The sequence below is a fragment of the Aethina tumida genome, chromosome 1, assembly GCF_024364675.1.
Source record: "Aethina tumida isolate Nest 87 chromosome 1, icAetTumi1.1, whole genome shotgun sequence".
Classification (NCBI taxonomy): domain Eukaryota; kingdom Metazoa; phylum Arthropoda; class Insecta; order Coleoptera; family Nitidulidae; genus Aethina; species Aethina tumida.
The window spans coordinates 13,840,457-13,858,511 of record NC_065435.1 but is presented as its reverse complement, the minus strand read 5'-3'; the positions used below and the strand labels follow the sequence as shown (position 1 = coordinate 13,858,511).

The 18,055-nt window shown below is 29.6% G+C and overlaps 2 protein-coding genes across 3 annotated transcripts; both read right to left on the bottom strand.

Moving 5' to 3' along the window:
- Nucleotides 1-1,303: 1,303 nt before the first annotated feature.
- LOC109609533 (uncharacterized) lies at nucleotides 1,304-8,716 on the bottom strand. 2 transcript variants are annotated; one of them, XM_049962009.1, is made up of 7 exons: nucleotides 8,504-8,716; nucleotides 4,834-5,107; nucleotides 4,536-4,762; nucleotides 3,264-4,479; nucleotides 1,958-2,296; nucleotides 1,594-1,797; nucleotides 1,304-1,539 (listed from the first exon to the last, which is right to left on the bottom strand). In XM_049962009.1, the coding sequence occupies exons 1-7, from the start codon at nucleotides 8,573-8,575 to the stop codon at nucleotides 1,403-1,405; spliced, it is 2,469 nt and encodes an 822-aa protein (XP_049817966.1). In that variant the 5' UTR covers nucleotides 8,576-8,716; the 3' UTR covers nucleotides 1,304-1,402. The 2 variants fall into 2 exon arrangements, with proteins under 2 accessions (XP_049817966.1, XP_049817967.1); XM_049962010.1 differs by lacking the exon at nucleotides 1,304-1,539 and having other exon boundaries at nucleotides 1,655-1,797; nucleotides 1,948-2,296.
- A 7,838-nt stretch (nucleotides 8,717-16,554) lies between these two features.
- LOC126264328 (uncharacterized) lies at nucleotides 16,555-17,805 on the bottom strand. The gene is made up of 3 exons (XM_049961824.1): nucleotides 17,562-17,805; nucleotides 16,768-16,926; nucleotides 16,555-16,616 (listed from the first exon to the last, which is right to left on the bottom strand). The coding sequence occupies exons 1-3, from the start codon at nucleotides 17,749-17,751 to the stop codon at nucleotides 16,555-16,557; spliced, it is 411 nt and encodes a 136-aa protein (XP_049817781.1). The 5' UTR covers nucleotides 17,752-17,805.
- Nucleotides 17,806-18,055: the final 250 nt, after the last annotated feature.

Genomic DNA, 18,055 nt, shown 5'->3' with positions numbered 1-18,055 from the left:
AATTAAAAGAAAAAAGAATGTGGAAAGAAAAAAGATTCAAGGAGTAAATAACTAGAATGAAGGAACAAGTAGCAAGTAAGGAATAAGAAGCAAAAAGGACGGAAAAATTATAAAATAAGAAGAAATAAGTAATGATAAATTGTTAGTTACAATAATTAATACTGAGGAAACATCTAAAATTAATATATCATTTGAATCTATGTCACCAAATCAATGTATTATAATCAACAAATAAAAATTATTGCGAATTATAAGTGAAATATAATGAAACTATTAAAATATTAATTTTTGAACATTATGTATTATGAAGACAACATTTTGTTGAGATTTGAAATTAAAAAAATAATGTATATAAAATTGGTTGTTTTATTAATAAAAGTTTTTTACCATATTTCGTTTTAATGTCATTGCATGAAATATACTTCATCGCATATTAAACAATATATTTTAACAATTTAATTAATTATAAATAAAAACCTATCAAATTGTTTGTTAATAAATAAAGATATTGTTTGATTTTATTAATGAGCAATTAAAAGCTATTTACATATTAACAAATCACAGTATCAATTTGTCATATTAAAAATTAATGTATCACATTTATTATCCTGTATAAATAACGCAAAGTGCTGAATAAATATGAACAATACATTTCAACTCTTTGTTTTTTGCTCACAGCATCTTGCAGGAGGAGTTGGTTTTTCTGTATCATCACTGTGACGTGATTTTCTCATTAACATCCTAAATGAATAATGAACTTTGTAAAATACTTCGTCTACAGCACAATATACACAAAATCCTGAAACACAATCGACTCGGCACTGCCGCCGCTACGTTTACAACAAACTGAAAATTAGACACACACATTCAATTTTAGTTTTTGCCTCAGCCTCCCAAAACGTAATTATTTTTTGCATATATCGGGTGGAAAAAAATGAGCTTAGAACTCAAACGTTATCGTTGGGTGCTACATTTCCGTTTTTACGATCCATCAAATGTGACCTTTCACAGTGTTTTAATAAAAATTTATAGGGAAACTTGCATCACGTTTTCTGAATTATGAATTTTAATATAGTTTATATCCTCACAAGGGTTTTGTTGGTCGTGTCGGTACACCGTTAAGGAAATTACTTATTATTAAGTTTATTAACATGGAAGCAACAAAAAAATGTTTTTGGCACTTAATATATTAGGTGAAATATTTTCACTGCCGTCAAAAAGCTTTCAACTTTTTTATCTGGTAAAAAGCATGATTTTTATTTATACTGAAATCCGACAATTATCTATTAAATAAAATAAAATGTAAACCAAATAAAATATATTAAATATCATTGTTTTAATAAAAAACGTAGTTTGTCCTTAGGGTTTGTAAATATATCACATAAATTAAATTAATACTGTTTTAAGTTTTGTTAAATAATCGTTTGTGTAAATTGTTTTTAATGCAAATCTCAATTGACCAAGAAATGGTGGTAATGTACAGAACAACATCCAAAACGTGTATGCACCACCTATAATCTAATGCATCTTTCAATAACCCTAAAAATAAAAATTGATTAATAATTACACCCTCCAATTATCCACATTTATTACCTAGTGCTTGGCCGACAGTAAAAACAAATATCCCCTTGAAAACCATGTTCAATCCAACAGCCGCAGGTAAATCATCTTGACGGTTAATTGATTGGATGTACTCGGACACAACCAAATTTTGTGTGATCACAGTAGCTGACCTTGCATATCCAATTAATACTGACGCCACCATCAAACTTTTGAAACTGGTCAACTCAACCATAACTGAAACACATTTACATTTTAATATAAAGCCTACACGCACAAACGACATTAGATACGTCAAATTACAAAGTTTTTTTTTTAATTTTAGAAGTACTCAGTTCGAAATTAGTGAGTCTAAAATTAAAAAAACAAAAGTAATTTTGATGTTACTTCGTCATACTAGATCTGCACAATCCTAATGCTATGGCGCCAACCATGAACAGACCCCTGCTGCTCAGTTTCAACTTCTTGGCAATGAAGGAGACGGTCAGTCTTCCAATGACGTCGGCCAAAGACAGCACCGTCATACATTCCGAAGAGTTCATTTTGCTCAGGTTGGCCTCGTGCAGCAGAAAGAGTGGGAAGAACGTGCTGAAGGACACGGAACTGACGTAACCAAAGGCTAAGCCAATCAACAAATGGATTAGCTTCACGTCGGTCAGGAGACGAAGTCCCAGTGACTCCCCCAGTTTTCCGAAGAACGTGGGAGGCTTCTGCGACACGAAGTCCAAAGTGGAACCTGAAATATTACATGTTATCTTTATTAATTACAAGTTCAAGGACAAATTATCGAATAAACCATTAAAAAAATAATATAAAACTTGATTTGAATGTAAAAACATACTTGTGAAGAATCATTGAATGCAAATTAAACTATAAATCTATTTAACATTTGCATTTATTTATTACATAACTTTCAGTGTAATCCCTAGTGGATCTTACGCTTGTTCTCCCCTTTTACTTCACGTGCCTATCTATCCATATAAGGGATTGTCCCAGTGGATATTTCTTATTTGTTTTGTGCTGTATACTTTTATTTTATGCAACAAAAATTTCGTAGATTCTTTTTCTGACATAAAATCCAGCTGCTTAAAATTTAATGGAGTTAGGGTGCAAAGTTAACAACCACAAATACGGGGTGCAAAATCTACCCTGTGTTCCAATTCTTATTTATACTGTTAATAATTAAATGATGTTGTAGTTTGAATAAAAATTAACAAGTATTACACTTAATCCCACTGTTATTGTTAAACAAACACTCAACTCAATTTGATACGTGTTTCAAATTTAGTTGTGTCCAATTTCAATTTTTAAATGAAAAATTCATGTTAGAAACAAGGTTTGTTTAGCAGGTACGACGTAAATTTGTAGATAATTGAACAATTGAAATGGGCAACTTCTGACCCTCAGTTATTCAAATCTGACTCGTGTTGGAAACGATATTCAAAACATTTCTACTGTTAACCTTTTAATTGTGTGCTTTGAAACGTGTCTTATAATAATTAAAAAAATAACACGACTTTTAAATTACAATATTTAACAACAGGCACAGCTGACTAAAATATTATACACTATTAACGACGTAAACACAGAATATAGCATATATTTAAGTAATTATTTCACACAACATGTGGTTATTGAAACCATTAAAAAAGCATGTAACTTGTTAAAAGACTAGACAAAGAAGTGCTCAAGTGTGTACTCACTTTGGAACTTTGCTTTATACATGTAACTGCTATCAAGCTTCTTCTCCGCCAGCAACTTCGAATTGTCGTTCTTATTGTCGTCTTCCCCATCTGAGTCATCGTTAGGTCGTGCAGACTCCGTTGGCTTCGGGAAATCCAGTCGAGTTTTCTTTTTTTCAACCCCATTTTGCGCCAAATTGTTTTGCACTTCCGGCCCAATTTTCTGATAAGCTTCGTCCTGTTTTTGGAACAGCTTCGGTCGCTTCTTGTAAGTTTTCTTCTCCTCGGCTAGTTGGTCTATCGACCCGAAGGGATTGCTGCTGAATTTCTTGGGCACAACACCAGACTCGATACCCAACACGTCGGACGTTGAGCCGAAGGGATTGGAGCTTTTCTTCGGAGCATCCACGGAAACTTTGCTAGCTGTGAAATTCTGAATTTTCTGAAACAGGTTTTTAGCCTCTTCGTCGAGTAATCGTTCGTGTGCGGACTCGGCTTCAGACACGTCACTTTCGAAGGGGTTCGTACTGGGGGGACGTAGGTACTGCTCAGACACCGATTTTCTTCTAATGCCGGAACCAGTTTTGTTGTCCTCATCTGATTCGCTGTCGGATCCGAAGGGGTTTGTGCTTGGGGGACGTAAGTTTTGTTCGGACACTGATTTATTCCTTATTTCGACCCGTTTAGATTCACCGTCTGATTCACTGTCCGATTCGAAGGGGTTGGTACTTGGAGGGCGCACGTATTGGGTGGTGTTGTTATAACGTAGTTCCGCCTCGGGTTCGTCTTCAGTTTCGTGCTCATCATCGCCTTCATCTTCGGACTGTTCTTTGGACTCCTTGGTTTTGGAAAACCTTAACTCTTCTCCTGACGAGTAGTCATCTTCTGAATACTCTGATTCGTTGTGTTGGTCCACACTAAGTCTTTCTGTACTGAGTGCTGAATTCTGTAGTGGAACTTCAGTTTCTTCTGGATGTGATTCTTGTTTTGACTGTTCAGATGATGTTGATGGATTAAGTGATTTTTGGCTTGGGGCTTTGACTACATTGTTGTTCTCAATATCACTAACTAATTCAGACTTTGGTGCTTCTATTGCCTCCATCTTGGGCTTTTCCGTCTCTTGCTTATATTCTAATTTTATTGGAGCTTCTTTTTCAGTTGGAGGAAGACTTTTTGGCTTGCTTTTAGGTGCTTCTACATTAATGTTGGGATATTTGGATTTAAAACAAAGAAAAGGCTAAAATGGAACGTACTTAGTACAAACTTAATTAACGTGTTTTAATTTGGGAGTACCTTAAAAAATATAGCACCAATTAAGCCAGTCAAGCTGAGGCAGCCCAATATTCTTGTAGTTCCAGTAAACTCGTAGTTATCTAACAGAAAACTAACAAACATGGGCATCAACATTTGTCCAGTACTGGTGCCAGCCATAGCCATACCTACTGCGGTGCCCTTCCTTGTTGTAAAATATTCGTTAATAATTAAAAACGTGGAGGAGGCCAAAAAACCCAATCCCAAGCCTAAAATCGTTTTAAAAATTGATTTTATGATGGTGCCAGTTTAGTGTGTACTCATCACAAATTTTAACTACCTGTCATACAACCATACGCAATAACAATATGATAGATTTGAGTAGCAAAGCTGCTTAAGATCATCCCGCTGGCAACTAAGACAACACTGAACAGCGTCACGTGTTGTATGGTGAATTTTTTTAGTATGGACGCAACGGCCAGTCCGGAGAAATTCGTGACCATTACGTTTATGGCCATGACGAGAGTTAAGCCGGTCGCCTTTCCTCCAGCCATGTCGCTCAACGTGTCCCCAAAAATGAGGCCGAAAACTGAGAAGAGAGCTTGGTTTACGGTCTGAAATGGAAAACAATGATGAACCGTGGCTGCATCACAGCAAAGAGTAAATAAAAATCAATTGGTATCGATGAAATTTTCCGCCGCATTGTTTATAAAACCTAACGCATATTTCAATTTCATACCGACCACAAGGAGGCGAAAAAAATGTATCAAGGCGTTTTGCAATGTAAATTATGGTTTATTTTTAAAACCCTGGTCAGTGGCGTAAAACCTTTATATGGAAATGAAAAACAGGAAGCAAACGGTAGCGGATACATAAATAAATTATGGGCAAAACGCGAAAGGAATAATGCCTGGTAAATAAACAAAAAACAGCAACTATTCCTAGGGCATTATTGAATCATAGTTTTATTGGTGTTAATACTGGGATTAGACCTCAATTTATGTAAAATATGAGACACTTTGTGGATATTTGAAGTGATATTCATAAAAACTTCTTTGTTTTCCGTATAATATTCCGATAAAGGGGCTCTGTGTGCATCCCGTAAAACTGGATAGAAAATGTACTGGTGTTATTATGTTAGGTGGAAAGTATACGTCTTTTTATTAAATGGTTACACATTTATTGTTTATTGAACTCTTCGTATGTGATAATTAAGAGAAATTTAATTCTATGTTTGATGTTAATTGAAAAAACCTTCAATTCTTCTGAAGTAGCCAATAAATTAAACTGCGCAATTGGAAATATAAATAAATTGTAAACGAAAAACAGTGGAGTCACCTTTTTCAATAATTGAATATTTATATATTCATATGGTCAATTAGATAAATATTATATGTTTGCAGTTTGTTTACTCCTCTATTAAAGTTAAATTGTTTTATTTTTTTAATTACAAGCAGGATAATTATTTCAGTAAATATATAAAATATAATATTTATATTTTTGACATACAGTGGTGGACATTATTACAGCAACTTTTTTAAATAAACATTTTAGATGTTTTATTTAATGTGAACTGTTAAAATAATATTAATTTACTGTGGTTGTTTGATACTGTGTTATAAAAAGTACTATATACTTATTGTATAAAATGTTACATATATTTTTCAGAATTGAGCTGGACACAAATATAGCAACTTTAATTTTTAAAGGAATTTTTAATGATTAAATCTGTGTTATTTAATTTAATATTAACACTTTGGATAATATCCTTTTTATTTTATAAATTTGGCCCATATCTGGCATAAACTAGTTCATTTTTCGAATAGTATATATTCCTTGAAGCTTCTTTTACTGCTATGAGGAATTTATTTAAATTTGTAAAATTTTTATGTCGAATTTGAAGCCCCCAGTATAATTAAACGACTACCATGTTTCACTGTGGGTATAACTAACTTCTTATGTAGTTTTGTTTCTATAGGACGTTTAACATATGCAGAACCATCATTTTTTATTAATTAAATTAAGACTCATCATTAAAAACTACTCGTCCACACTGTTGTGTAGTCCACTGAATGTCAACCTAAACAAATCAAAATTGGACCTTCACATATTTAGTATGAATTAAGACTCTTCCTGTAAGTCTGAGGTCAAAAGAACCCCCATCCACTAACCATCTTCTTACAGTCCTTGAACTAATTTCAGCAAGTCCCTTTCCTCCAAGTTGGCTTTAATTTCAGTTGAGATTGGATTGTTTTTTGACATTCGAATTATCCAGTTATTTTTTCAGACAATTTTTTTCGTAGCTACCACTAGACCAGTTTCTCTAAATTTTTTAATAATATGACTTATTTAGCTATAAAATCTTAGCTATCTCTTCTTGTTTCTCTCAGTCTTGGAAACGCTGAATTATAATTTTTCTTAGTTTCCCTTCAAGTGATAATTAAAGAGCAATGAAAGAGCATAAAGTTGCTATATTTATGACCACAACTGTACATTCAACTCAAAAATCATTTAAATACAATTTTATTTGACTAATATAAAACATGTGCTATTTCGGTCATTAATATTTAATATAATTTATCACCAAACAAAATGCTGAGATTAAAAAATAGTTGCCAATGATCACGTTTGTCTTATCATCATATAAATTTACAAATATCAGCATCGTAAAAGATGTTCACACAATCACCTTTCTGAGTCATGGCAACAACAAACACTTTCTCATTATTATTCAAACAAATTTGTTGTAATTAAAAACATGCTTATAAATTGTACGTTTATTTGACAGAGTCAAGTTTTGGTTCCTACAAGGTCAGTGATCTTATCACAGAAAAATATATTTTTTAAAATATTTAATGATTTCTATTAACGAGGCAAAATTTAGTCACAGTTTACAAATTTTTTGCAAATTTATCTTCTGTGATAAGATTTCCTTAACATTTGCAATATTTTAAATTGATTAAAAATGAAGATCAGACAATTTTTGATGAGTTTACGAATGAGTAAATACAAAGACATTGACTTTCATGCCAAGTTAATTGTATTAAATATCATTTACATATTTTCAAAGCCAACAAGACTTATTCATAGATATACAATATTTTATGACTTTATAGAGTGATTTAAATTTATAACACTTGGGATTTCGAAAATATGGCAAAGTAAATATTATTTATAACTCCACTAAATATTTTTAATCCTATGAACATAATAGTAAAGGTAAACTTATTGAAATTGAAGTATTGACTTCAAGAAATATAATATGGAATGTGTAGAAAATAAAACTTGATAAGAAATTGGAAACCAAATAAACTTTATATTTATTTAAGATACTATCAGCTATTTACTGACAATTTTGTTTTGTAAAAGTTTACATTTGTCATTAGTTGTTGTACAAACATTTACACTAAAAATTCATTTTTATGCACCATATAAATGACAAAAATAGTAAAATTTTAGGCACATAAAGTAGTCCATATCTATAGATATAGCGCAACACTTAACTAATATCAGTGAATAAATACGTACATTGATTTGATATCGATTCTAATAAACCTATGATGTAATTAATTAAATATTGATATGTTAAATAATTTTTATGAAGTTCCGAACTGTTGCTGACCAAAAATTGGATTGAATGAATTGAAGTTACGTCCCACAATCGTGTTTTTTTATCGCCACAATGATACATTATACTGTTAATACTAACGTAAATTTAAACTTTATTTTTAGTTGAAAGTGCTCGTAATTTATTCATTGAACAACTTGACGTTTTGAAACGTTCATTAAAACGATACATTTACGTTTAGAACAGAACCGTAATTGAAATAGTAAAAACACTGAGGTTGATATTTTGACCCGGAATAAAATTTAGAAGGAAAAAAACAATTATCCGACTTTTAGTTACAGAGTCACAATTTTAAGATTAAGGCAAAACTAAGCAAATATCCAAAAGAGAAGTAGTTGTCAAATGCACTTAGGGATTGTCTCCTTTTAAGTTAAGTTCTTACATTTATAAGTGCTGCTCCTAAAACCACCATCCAACCCCAGCCCCCATCGGGGGGTGTATCCATAGTTTCCATAATCTGGGCACTAGTTGATGAAGCACGAATTTTCACACAGTATACTACTCATTACAGTGTAGCACGAAATATAAGGTCGCACTCTAAAATGATTTTTATCAGACTGATAACATTGCGTCTGCCTTAAGTTTACTGTGTGGCGTTTATAGGTAATACGAACGAACTGACCTTAGGTTATTAGAAAAACTAACATTTTTATTGTTTATTTGTTATTGATAAGCCAATTATCTCATTATGTGGAAGCCATTGGCGTCTCGTTAATTTATAAGGAACCCATTTAATTTTAATGATTGTTTCACCACTTTTAAAACTACCCTTTAATAAATAAAAATGAAATTTGTTGTTTTGTAATTGTTGTACAGTATTGTCCATTATTATAGCAACTTTTGAAAATGTTAAATATTTTAGCCATAACTTTTTTATTTAATGTGAACTGTTATAGTAATATTAATTTTCTATTGTTTTATACGATATTATTAAAATTTCTTCTTATTCTATAAAATGTTACATATATTTTTCTGAATTGAGCTGGACATAAATATAGCAATTTTATTTTTTAAATGGATTTTTATTGTTTAAATCTGACATTTAATTTAACACTATTAAGAGCATCATTTGTTTAATATATGGAAGCAAGTTGTTGTTTAGTATATCCTTGTCCATTAATTAGTTAAAGGGGGTCTATGTCAGAAGAATTGAAGCATCCCCATAGTATAATTTAACCACCACCATGTTTCACTGTGAATATTACAAACTTTTTGTATAATTTTTTCCCTGTAAGATGTTTAAAACAAACTGACCATTTTTTATAAATTAAATTTAAAGTCGTCTTTAAATACAACACACCTCTACTGTTCTATGGTCCAGTGAATGTGATCCTGAGCAAGACATTTTTAGTAGAAATCAGGATTTTTTTGTAGGTATGTGATCAACGTACAGTAAAAATCTGGAAATTTATGGGAATCTTTTTTGTCTCTGTCGTGCATGATGTCTCTCTCAAAGATCAGTAGTATCAAAGGCTTTCCAATCGGTTTATATTATACATATTGGTCCTTCTCTCCAAATAATCTATACATATTGAAAATAAAGTCTTTTGAGTGTACCATGCTAATATACAAATAATAATTAGTAATAAATTATTTACACATATTAAAAATGAATAAAATATATCCATATTTAATTATTATTTTACTTGTCATTACTTTAACAAGGACTCCCAGAAATCATTGTGGCCAACTTTTTAGTAATTGTAAGAATCAACTTACAAGGTAAACTATAAAATTAAATTGTAGATATTTATTGGCTCCTCTATTTAAATACCTCAATTATACTTTACAATAAAGGTCTGTTCCGTAAATACTACTTAAGAGCAGAAGAATATTTTATTTATTATATTTATATAATAAATTAGAATAACTAATAATAACATATTTGTATCTTTGCAACGATATTACATACATATAAAAAAGTTATTTGATTTTACTCAGCTAATGAAGGAACAAAAATTAATAATAAATTATTGCTCAGCCAAAATCGGGTAATCAATAAATAGTATTTAAATAGCACAAGATAATTTTGTTTATTATAATTTAATAACTAATAAGAAAAACTAATAAATAATTACATATTTGTAAATTTACAATTATATTTAAAGAACATAGTTTATAGCCAGATCCTGTTTGGTAAGTACTATTTAAATAGCTAAATATCCAGTTATCCATTTTCTTTTAACTCATACAATTTTGTTCGTATCTACCACGTGGTATTTTTTAATAATACGGGAAACGATTGACTTATTTAGCCGTAAACTCTTAACCATCTCTTCTTGTTTATCTAGATTTTGATAACGCTGAGTTATATAATTTTTCTTACAGCTTCACTTCGACCATTGATTAAATAATTATAATAAAAAAATGTAAAAAGTTGCTATAATTTTGTCCATCGAAAAATAAAGTAGGCAATTTTTATAGAACAAAATTAGATTGACCAGTTGTATTGTAGATACAACAATATATTATATATTATAGGTACTGACATCTAATTTAAGTAGTACATCTAATATTTTTAATATATTTTAATTTTAAGTTACTGTAATTATGGCCACTACTATACATTATTCACATCATTCTTAAATTATATTGTATATATTATATATAGATATATCAAAAAATATTTTTTATTCATTTTAACTTTTTGTACCAACAAAACTACTGTAAAATCACCATTTCATAAAACATGATTTTCAAATCAAATCAAAACTTTTAATAAACATATACTTAATTTTTAGTGCCTGAATATTTTTTTAATTTTTAATCCCAGTCCCAGTTTATAAAAGGTGTATTTGGGGATTGATCGGGCAAACATTATGATAACATTATGTGTTCACTCCAATGTTTTTATGTAATTAACAGGATTATTGATAATCTGTGCAATTAAATAATAATTTTCGATTGTAAAGATTAGGTAGAAGAGAAAACATCATATAACTATACATTCTGTAACACTAGTTTTGTTTTTAGTGTTAACATGTACACGAAACAAAAAAAATGACATTTTAAAAACAAAAATAAAATAATTGAATAGATTTTACAAAAGGTTTTATGCTGAAATAATTCAAATAAATTGTCAGTAATTTGTAAAAATTAATATGAAAAAATAGTATTTCATATTAAATAAATTCCATACTACAATGTAAACATTCTACTACCTCTAAAAAATATACAAAATCAGTCACTGTCTTGTTTTAATTGTATTCAAAAATTAATTTGAATTTTGGTCCCCTGGCACTTCGTTTACGTCTTTTGAAATATTATCAGACGATTTATTTAATTTTTAAAAAATATATACGTAAGTGTATGTTTGCTTTGTTTGTTATCCTCGTCCTCGTCCTTTTAATTGTGAACTAAATACATATCAATGGGTTATTGAAATCAGTATTCGCATGCAACCGACGTGATATACAATAACACTTAAATAATACAATACAATTAAAAATAAATGATAAAGATTATCTAAATACTTAATACGACTATTGTGGTATAATTTTTAATAGAAAACTAACTGAATTATTTTGATTTATTTCATTTCAAATATTTTATAGCTATTATATTAAAAATAGGTACATCATAAATGTTTCTCGTTGCAAAAAACACATACGTCATGTCAAATTTTAGAGTACGTATGACAAGAAATGTTAAAAATACATTTTATAAATGGCTGAATGTTTTAAAATATTGAATTCCATGATTTTTAAAATTGCAACATTGTTTTATATTCCCTAATACACCATAATTATTTAAAAACGTATCGCGAAAAACAAAATAAATATTACTGGGTAATTTAGACATGTTTTTATTTTAATGAAGAGAATTTAACATTACCACAATTATGGTAATTGTATGAGAAAACATAACGTCACAAAAGATTTTTTGGGGTGGAAGGAGTAGTAGGTAAACCACGAAATAAGGTTTTAATTCAAAGATCCTGTATGGTGAGTTTATGCTTTAAGTTATTAATGATCTGTCAATTGATACATTGTTTCCGCATTATTTCCTTAATGTAACCAACGACATAATGATTTATAATTGGCCGATATGAATTTATTGCCCCTTTTTATTGGTCCACTCGAAACTCCGAACATATAATTAAATTTAGTTTAAAATATATGCAACATGACTGCGGTTACTGGCAAGCAATGTAATTGATATACTGTGTTAAGATGATAAATGGAGTGAAACTTAAAATGAACTTATATTCTTCAAGTTTTGCGACGTGATGCGCCATCTGTTAACAAGTAGTCAAACAGTTTTGTTCTAAAATACAGATACTCACTGAACATAACTCATAGTCGTACGTTTCCAAAGATGGATTGAAATTTAATCGAATTGTTTAACAAATTAAATAAACAGAACTATGATTGAAGATTACGTTCATAGTATACCCCGGAGTATACCCTACAATGGAAAGGTCTTCTCTTAACAATGATGGATGAGTGATGACCAAATTTCAGGGCTTTGCACTAATAAAATAATTCTCTACCCCAAAATTAGTGTTTTATTAATTAAATTGGCAATGTTACAATATATTTCTAAAATTTTCCGTATAAAAAATATCGTGTTAGTTATTTTAATTACCCATTCCAACCCTTTAAAGCAAAAAAATCACTAAAGAAAGATAAAACTAAAGAAATAATAATAAAACAAAACTATCAGATATATTTTACTAAACTACTTTTTTGTTAGATTTGCTGCTACTACTTTGGCGACGCTTCTTCGATGCCTTTGTTGCCCCTGCTTCTGTAAACACAATTATTTTTAAATGCATTTATTTATTTTAAAATATTGAATTGAATATGAAAGGATTCATCTAGAATCAATAAAATTATTTTGTAGTTATATGAACTAAGTTTTGTACGTTTAACTTTATTTTAATATACAGTGGTGGAACAAAGTATGGAATATTCTTAATGATTGAATTTTTATCTCTTGGGATTTTTCATATCTGTTGTAATGATGTTAAATACGCTAGTTTGTGTTTACCGTCTAGTATACTAGTATTGCTGCTCATCTTTTCTTGATTAGGTCGTTGCAGCTAAAAGACCAGTGCTATCAAAAAAATGAACATTTACAAATCCCAACTTGTCATGGACTAAAGAAAACTAAACCATTGTCCTTTGGAATAACGACAGTAAATTTAATTTGTATAGGTCAGATGGTAGAACGGCCAGTTGGGCAATGAGACCATTTTAAGTACCAAATTCCTACGGTTAAACAAGGTGGTGGAAGTATTTTGGTTTGGGGATGCTTTTCACGATCCAAAGTTGGACCCTTGAAAAATTTAACTGTGCTTGAATTGCCGGCTCAGTCCCCCGATTTAAATCCTATTGAGCATCTTTGGGAAATATTAGAACGCTGAATCCGAACAAAAAACATCAAAAGCTTACAAGAACTAATTATATGGTTAAAAAATGTCAAGCAGTGATAGAAGAAGGTTACATCACAAAATATAGAGTTATTGTTAATTTTTTATGAATACTTTTTTCCAAACTAAATTATTTTTTTATTAAAAAACAAGTAGAAACCTGTGAATATAATGATCATTATGGTTAATAGACCAATCCTGAAGTAAATTAGATTTGTTCAGATTTGCAACAGCTTTGAGAAAACGTTAAGTAAAATTAAATAAATATTCCATACTTTTTTCCACCACTGCATATATATGTTAATTCATATTTTCAGAAACTTACCGACCTTTCCTTTGAATGCTCCCTCTGCCTTATTCATGTTTTCATTATCATCATCTTCACTGTCTACAATAACTACTTCATTTTCTTTTGACTGGGAGTCTAAAACATATTTACACTGACCAACTTATTTTTTTTTTAATTTAAAATTTTTATAATAAATCTAGAATTAAAGTTACCAATTTTTGCATGTTTTAGGTTCAATACATTTTCTATTTTTTCTTCAACCTTACCTTGACTTTCATGTGTCAATATGGCCCCAATAAACATTGTAATAATAATTTGCATGGCTATATTTAAAAAATTGAAGTAAACTTCAATATATTAAGAAATTACTATATAATAAAAATGGAAATTACCGGTTTTAACATGTTTTGTGACCAATGGCGTATTTTCTTCATTTTCTAGAACCAAGACATCATCATCATCACTGTTGTTTGTACCTGAAACATGTTAAGAATTACTAATAAACATTAACAATAATAAATTACATAAAAACTTGTATCTTTTATAAATTCAGTAATTAACAAAATAACACTGAAAAGACAATAAAAATTTCTTTTAAAGAGAACATTCTTTTAGCACCAATTTTGCTAGTAATATTTTCCATCTCTAATACATTAATAATTTCCAAAATATGACCTCCAAGTCGAATTGTCGACGTTTTACAACATTTATTTATAATAAAAACATAATCGAACTTACCAATCTTCAGGTTTGTTGACTTCACAGTCTTTCCGTCATTGTCTTGGTCTTCCACAATGAATACATCATCACTCAAATATGAATCAGATGAGTCAAGTTCAACTACTGATGTTTCCGATGTCTTTGGATCAGAAGAAGCGCCTAAAAAGAATTTTTTGTATATTGGATATGTATAACGTGACTAAGAACTGGAAATTCTCCATTCCGATGTCTCCGTGACTCAAAATTATTCTGTTTTCAGTTAATACGTGACCAGATATAAACAATTTTACAAAAACATTAACTCACTATTTTGCACGAATTTGTTGAATGGAGTAACCAGCAAAAGTTCATTTCGAATTATGCTAGAAGACGACGGTAATTGTCTACGGTCATCTTCATCCTTGACAGTCCAAACTTCTTTAACTCCTTCACAGGACGATTCATCCGAAGATGATCTGGGTGACGACATCTCGAAGAATATTTAATACAATAATACAATGACGAGTGGTAACTAGCTGCGTAACAGCAAATGTGCTTGCAGCAACTGATGCCTTTCTGGAACTGATAAACAACAGTGTTCAGTGAACACGCAGGCAGAGTTTTGAGTATATTTTTATGATGCGCACGTATCTTACGCATTCGATTACGCCTTATTTTTATATAAAATTTTATATTAAAATTTCATACATTTACAAAATAAAGAAATGTAAAATAAATGAAATGTTATTAAAATAATACGTAAATTTTTGTTTTTCACCAAAATTCCGATTTTACTTTAAATATTATTGTGATTCTTATACGATAGTTAAAATAAATGTTTATTCAAAGAGTTATTAGATTAATACCTAACTTATTCTGTACAAAGAAAAAACTAATTTTATTTAGTTCAATTTATTTAAAACGTTTAAATAAATATGATCAAACATCTTTAATAACAAATAATATGTTTAGAGGATAAATTATTAACAACATTAACATTAACCATCGATAATTTGTTTGAAAATTAAGTCACAAGTGGTTTTTGAAAAAATTATTAGTTACATCATGTATGTCTGTTAATTACATTTATTTTATTATTTGGAAATTTATAGAAACATTGTTATATTTTTTTAGATTTTCAGATCTTACAACTTTTCAAGATAGGTTTATTTTTTACATCAAAGCATTTTAAGAAGATTTTTTTGTGGTATTACCTTATATTTATTAAAAAAATGCTTATATCACTTAAGTTAGTATTTCTAGATTGGAAACAGTTGTAACAGCCAAAACCAATCAATTGTAATAATAGTTTGACATATTCCCAGGAAAAAAAATAAATATTATTGATTACTACTGTATTACAGGAAATAAATATCAAAACGAAAGAATTGAATCACCTGAAAGATATCAATCGGATTATTTTACATTCATGATTAGTTGCGGAAGTTGCAAATTCTTATGGTGATTGTTTTGTTTGGCATCTTTAGGCATTTAGATGTTTATAGTATCAATATCTTGTTTATATATTCCTATCATTTCAATATAGGTGATAAATAATTAAACTGTAAATAATTTTATAGAAATGCAACGATTTCTAAAATTATAATTTAACAAAAAAATATTTAAGACTACGATTTTGATTAATTACACTAGTTACACTATTTTATAATTGGAACATAAAAATATTGTTGCCAAAATTTAATATTTTAGTCATATTTGCCTTAATTAAAAAGTAATAAAAAATTGCATTATTTTCTAAGTTTGTTGGATTTTGTTGTGTCACCACAATTTAGACTTATCTAACATTCAATTCTAACGGTGTGAATTGAAATATAAAAATTTTATGTTTATTAATTTTACTACACCTTTTTGGACTCACAAACCGTAATTAAGTTGAATGTTCTTAAGGAAGAAATATAAGAGTGATTTACTAATATTTTATTTAAAACATTAATTAATACAAAAATATAAAAACAAAAATAATAATAAATGGCTAATAATAGTAAAAGTGGTCAGTTCTTATAAATAATTCATAATATTGGAACTTAAAAGTTCTTAAATATGTTTTTATTTAGTCTGATTCACTGTCAGTGGACAGACGACGTTTCCTGGACTTCACCGCTCCTGCAGCATCTGCAACAACATTTAATCATTAATTTATTACATTATTTTAATTTGCCATTTAAAAAATAATAGAGAAAATCAAGGTAATTAATAAAAATAAAGAATCTTAATAACCAAAACGAAAATTAATTACTTATAATATAAATAAAATGAAACTTGCCCGTTTTCCCTTTTTTTATATCCTTCACCTTATCATTTCCATTCATAGTGCCATTCTTAGATAAGGTTACAGGAGCAACGGATACGTCCTCGTCAGTTGTCGACTCAGATAAATCAACTTCTGGTATATCGGGCAGATCTATAAGGGATGAAGATATGACTGGAAGAAAAAAATATTTAAAAATTATATGAGCACAATTAATTTTATGGATTACTGTGAGTATTATGATTGTTGTAGTTACTAACAATAACAGTGCCTGAGTTATTACTGTATTGTAAGATGAACATAAAATTGTAGTTTATTAATAAACTAACGAGTTTACGATAAAAAAAACTTTGTATTATTCGGTGTTTTAGAGTTTGGCCTATTAAATCGATCAATTTTATACTGGTGCAGCGTTGTAAGGTCTTTTAGTGACATCCTGTATAAATAAATATACCTCAGTCGTAAAAAAAATATCTTCAGATAAATCGGCAATGACTTGACGTCAGTATTGTCAGCGAAATTAACTGATATCTCAATACACCGGTACACAAATAATAAATATTTTTTTTGATTAGGGAATTGGCTTAAACATTACAAAACTTAAAATTAGACAACTGAACAATAAAAAATACAAAGTGCCAATACAAGCCCTAAGTAAATTAATTTATTAAAATTTAGTTACAATTTTAATTACTAAACTAAATTAAAATAATTAAATTAATTTATTTTAATATGTTCTCGCAAATTCAAACAATCGATTTTAAATTTCAAATTGTGAAAATCCCACGAATTCCTAGAAATTAACTCACCGTTTTCCGCAGTCGGGATGGATCGATTCCTCGTCTCCAAGGGTTCATCTTGATGCACCCTGGGCGATGGTGTCGATTGCGTTACAATATAATTTTCTTCGGATCCGGACGTTCCGGACATGTAAAACCCGATGTCTTCGGAAGACTCGTCGGATGAGTAGTCTGAAGATGCTGATCCGGACAAAGACATGTCGATGATTTGACTTCAGTGACTTGTCGTCTCCAATGCTTCCGAGGTGGTGCCGATTTGTAGTGAACCACGGAGTGCAGGCGATTGAATAATGTGTTAAACACGGGATTGGAGTAGATGCAGGGATATTAGTGTGTTTTGCATACGCGCATGTGTCTTACGCATTCGAATCTACCATAATTTCTGTGTGCAAAACTTAAAATATATTTTAACTTTGCTAATTATTGTATATAAAAGATTTAATATATGTTATCGTATATTTAAAATTGATGGACAACGAAATCCCTAATAAACTTAGTGATTC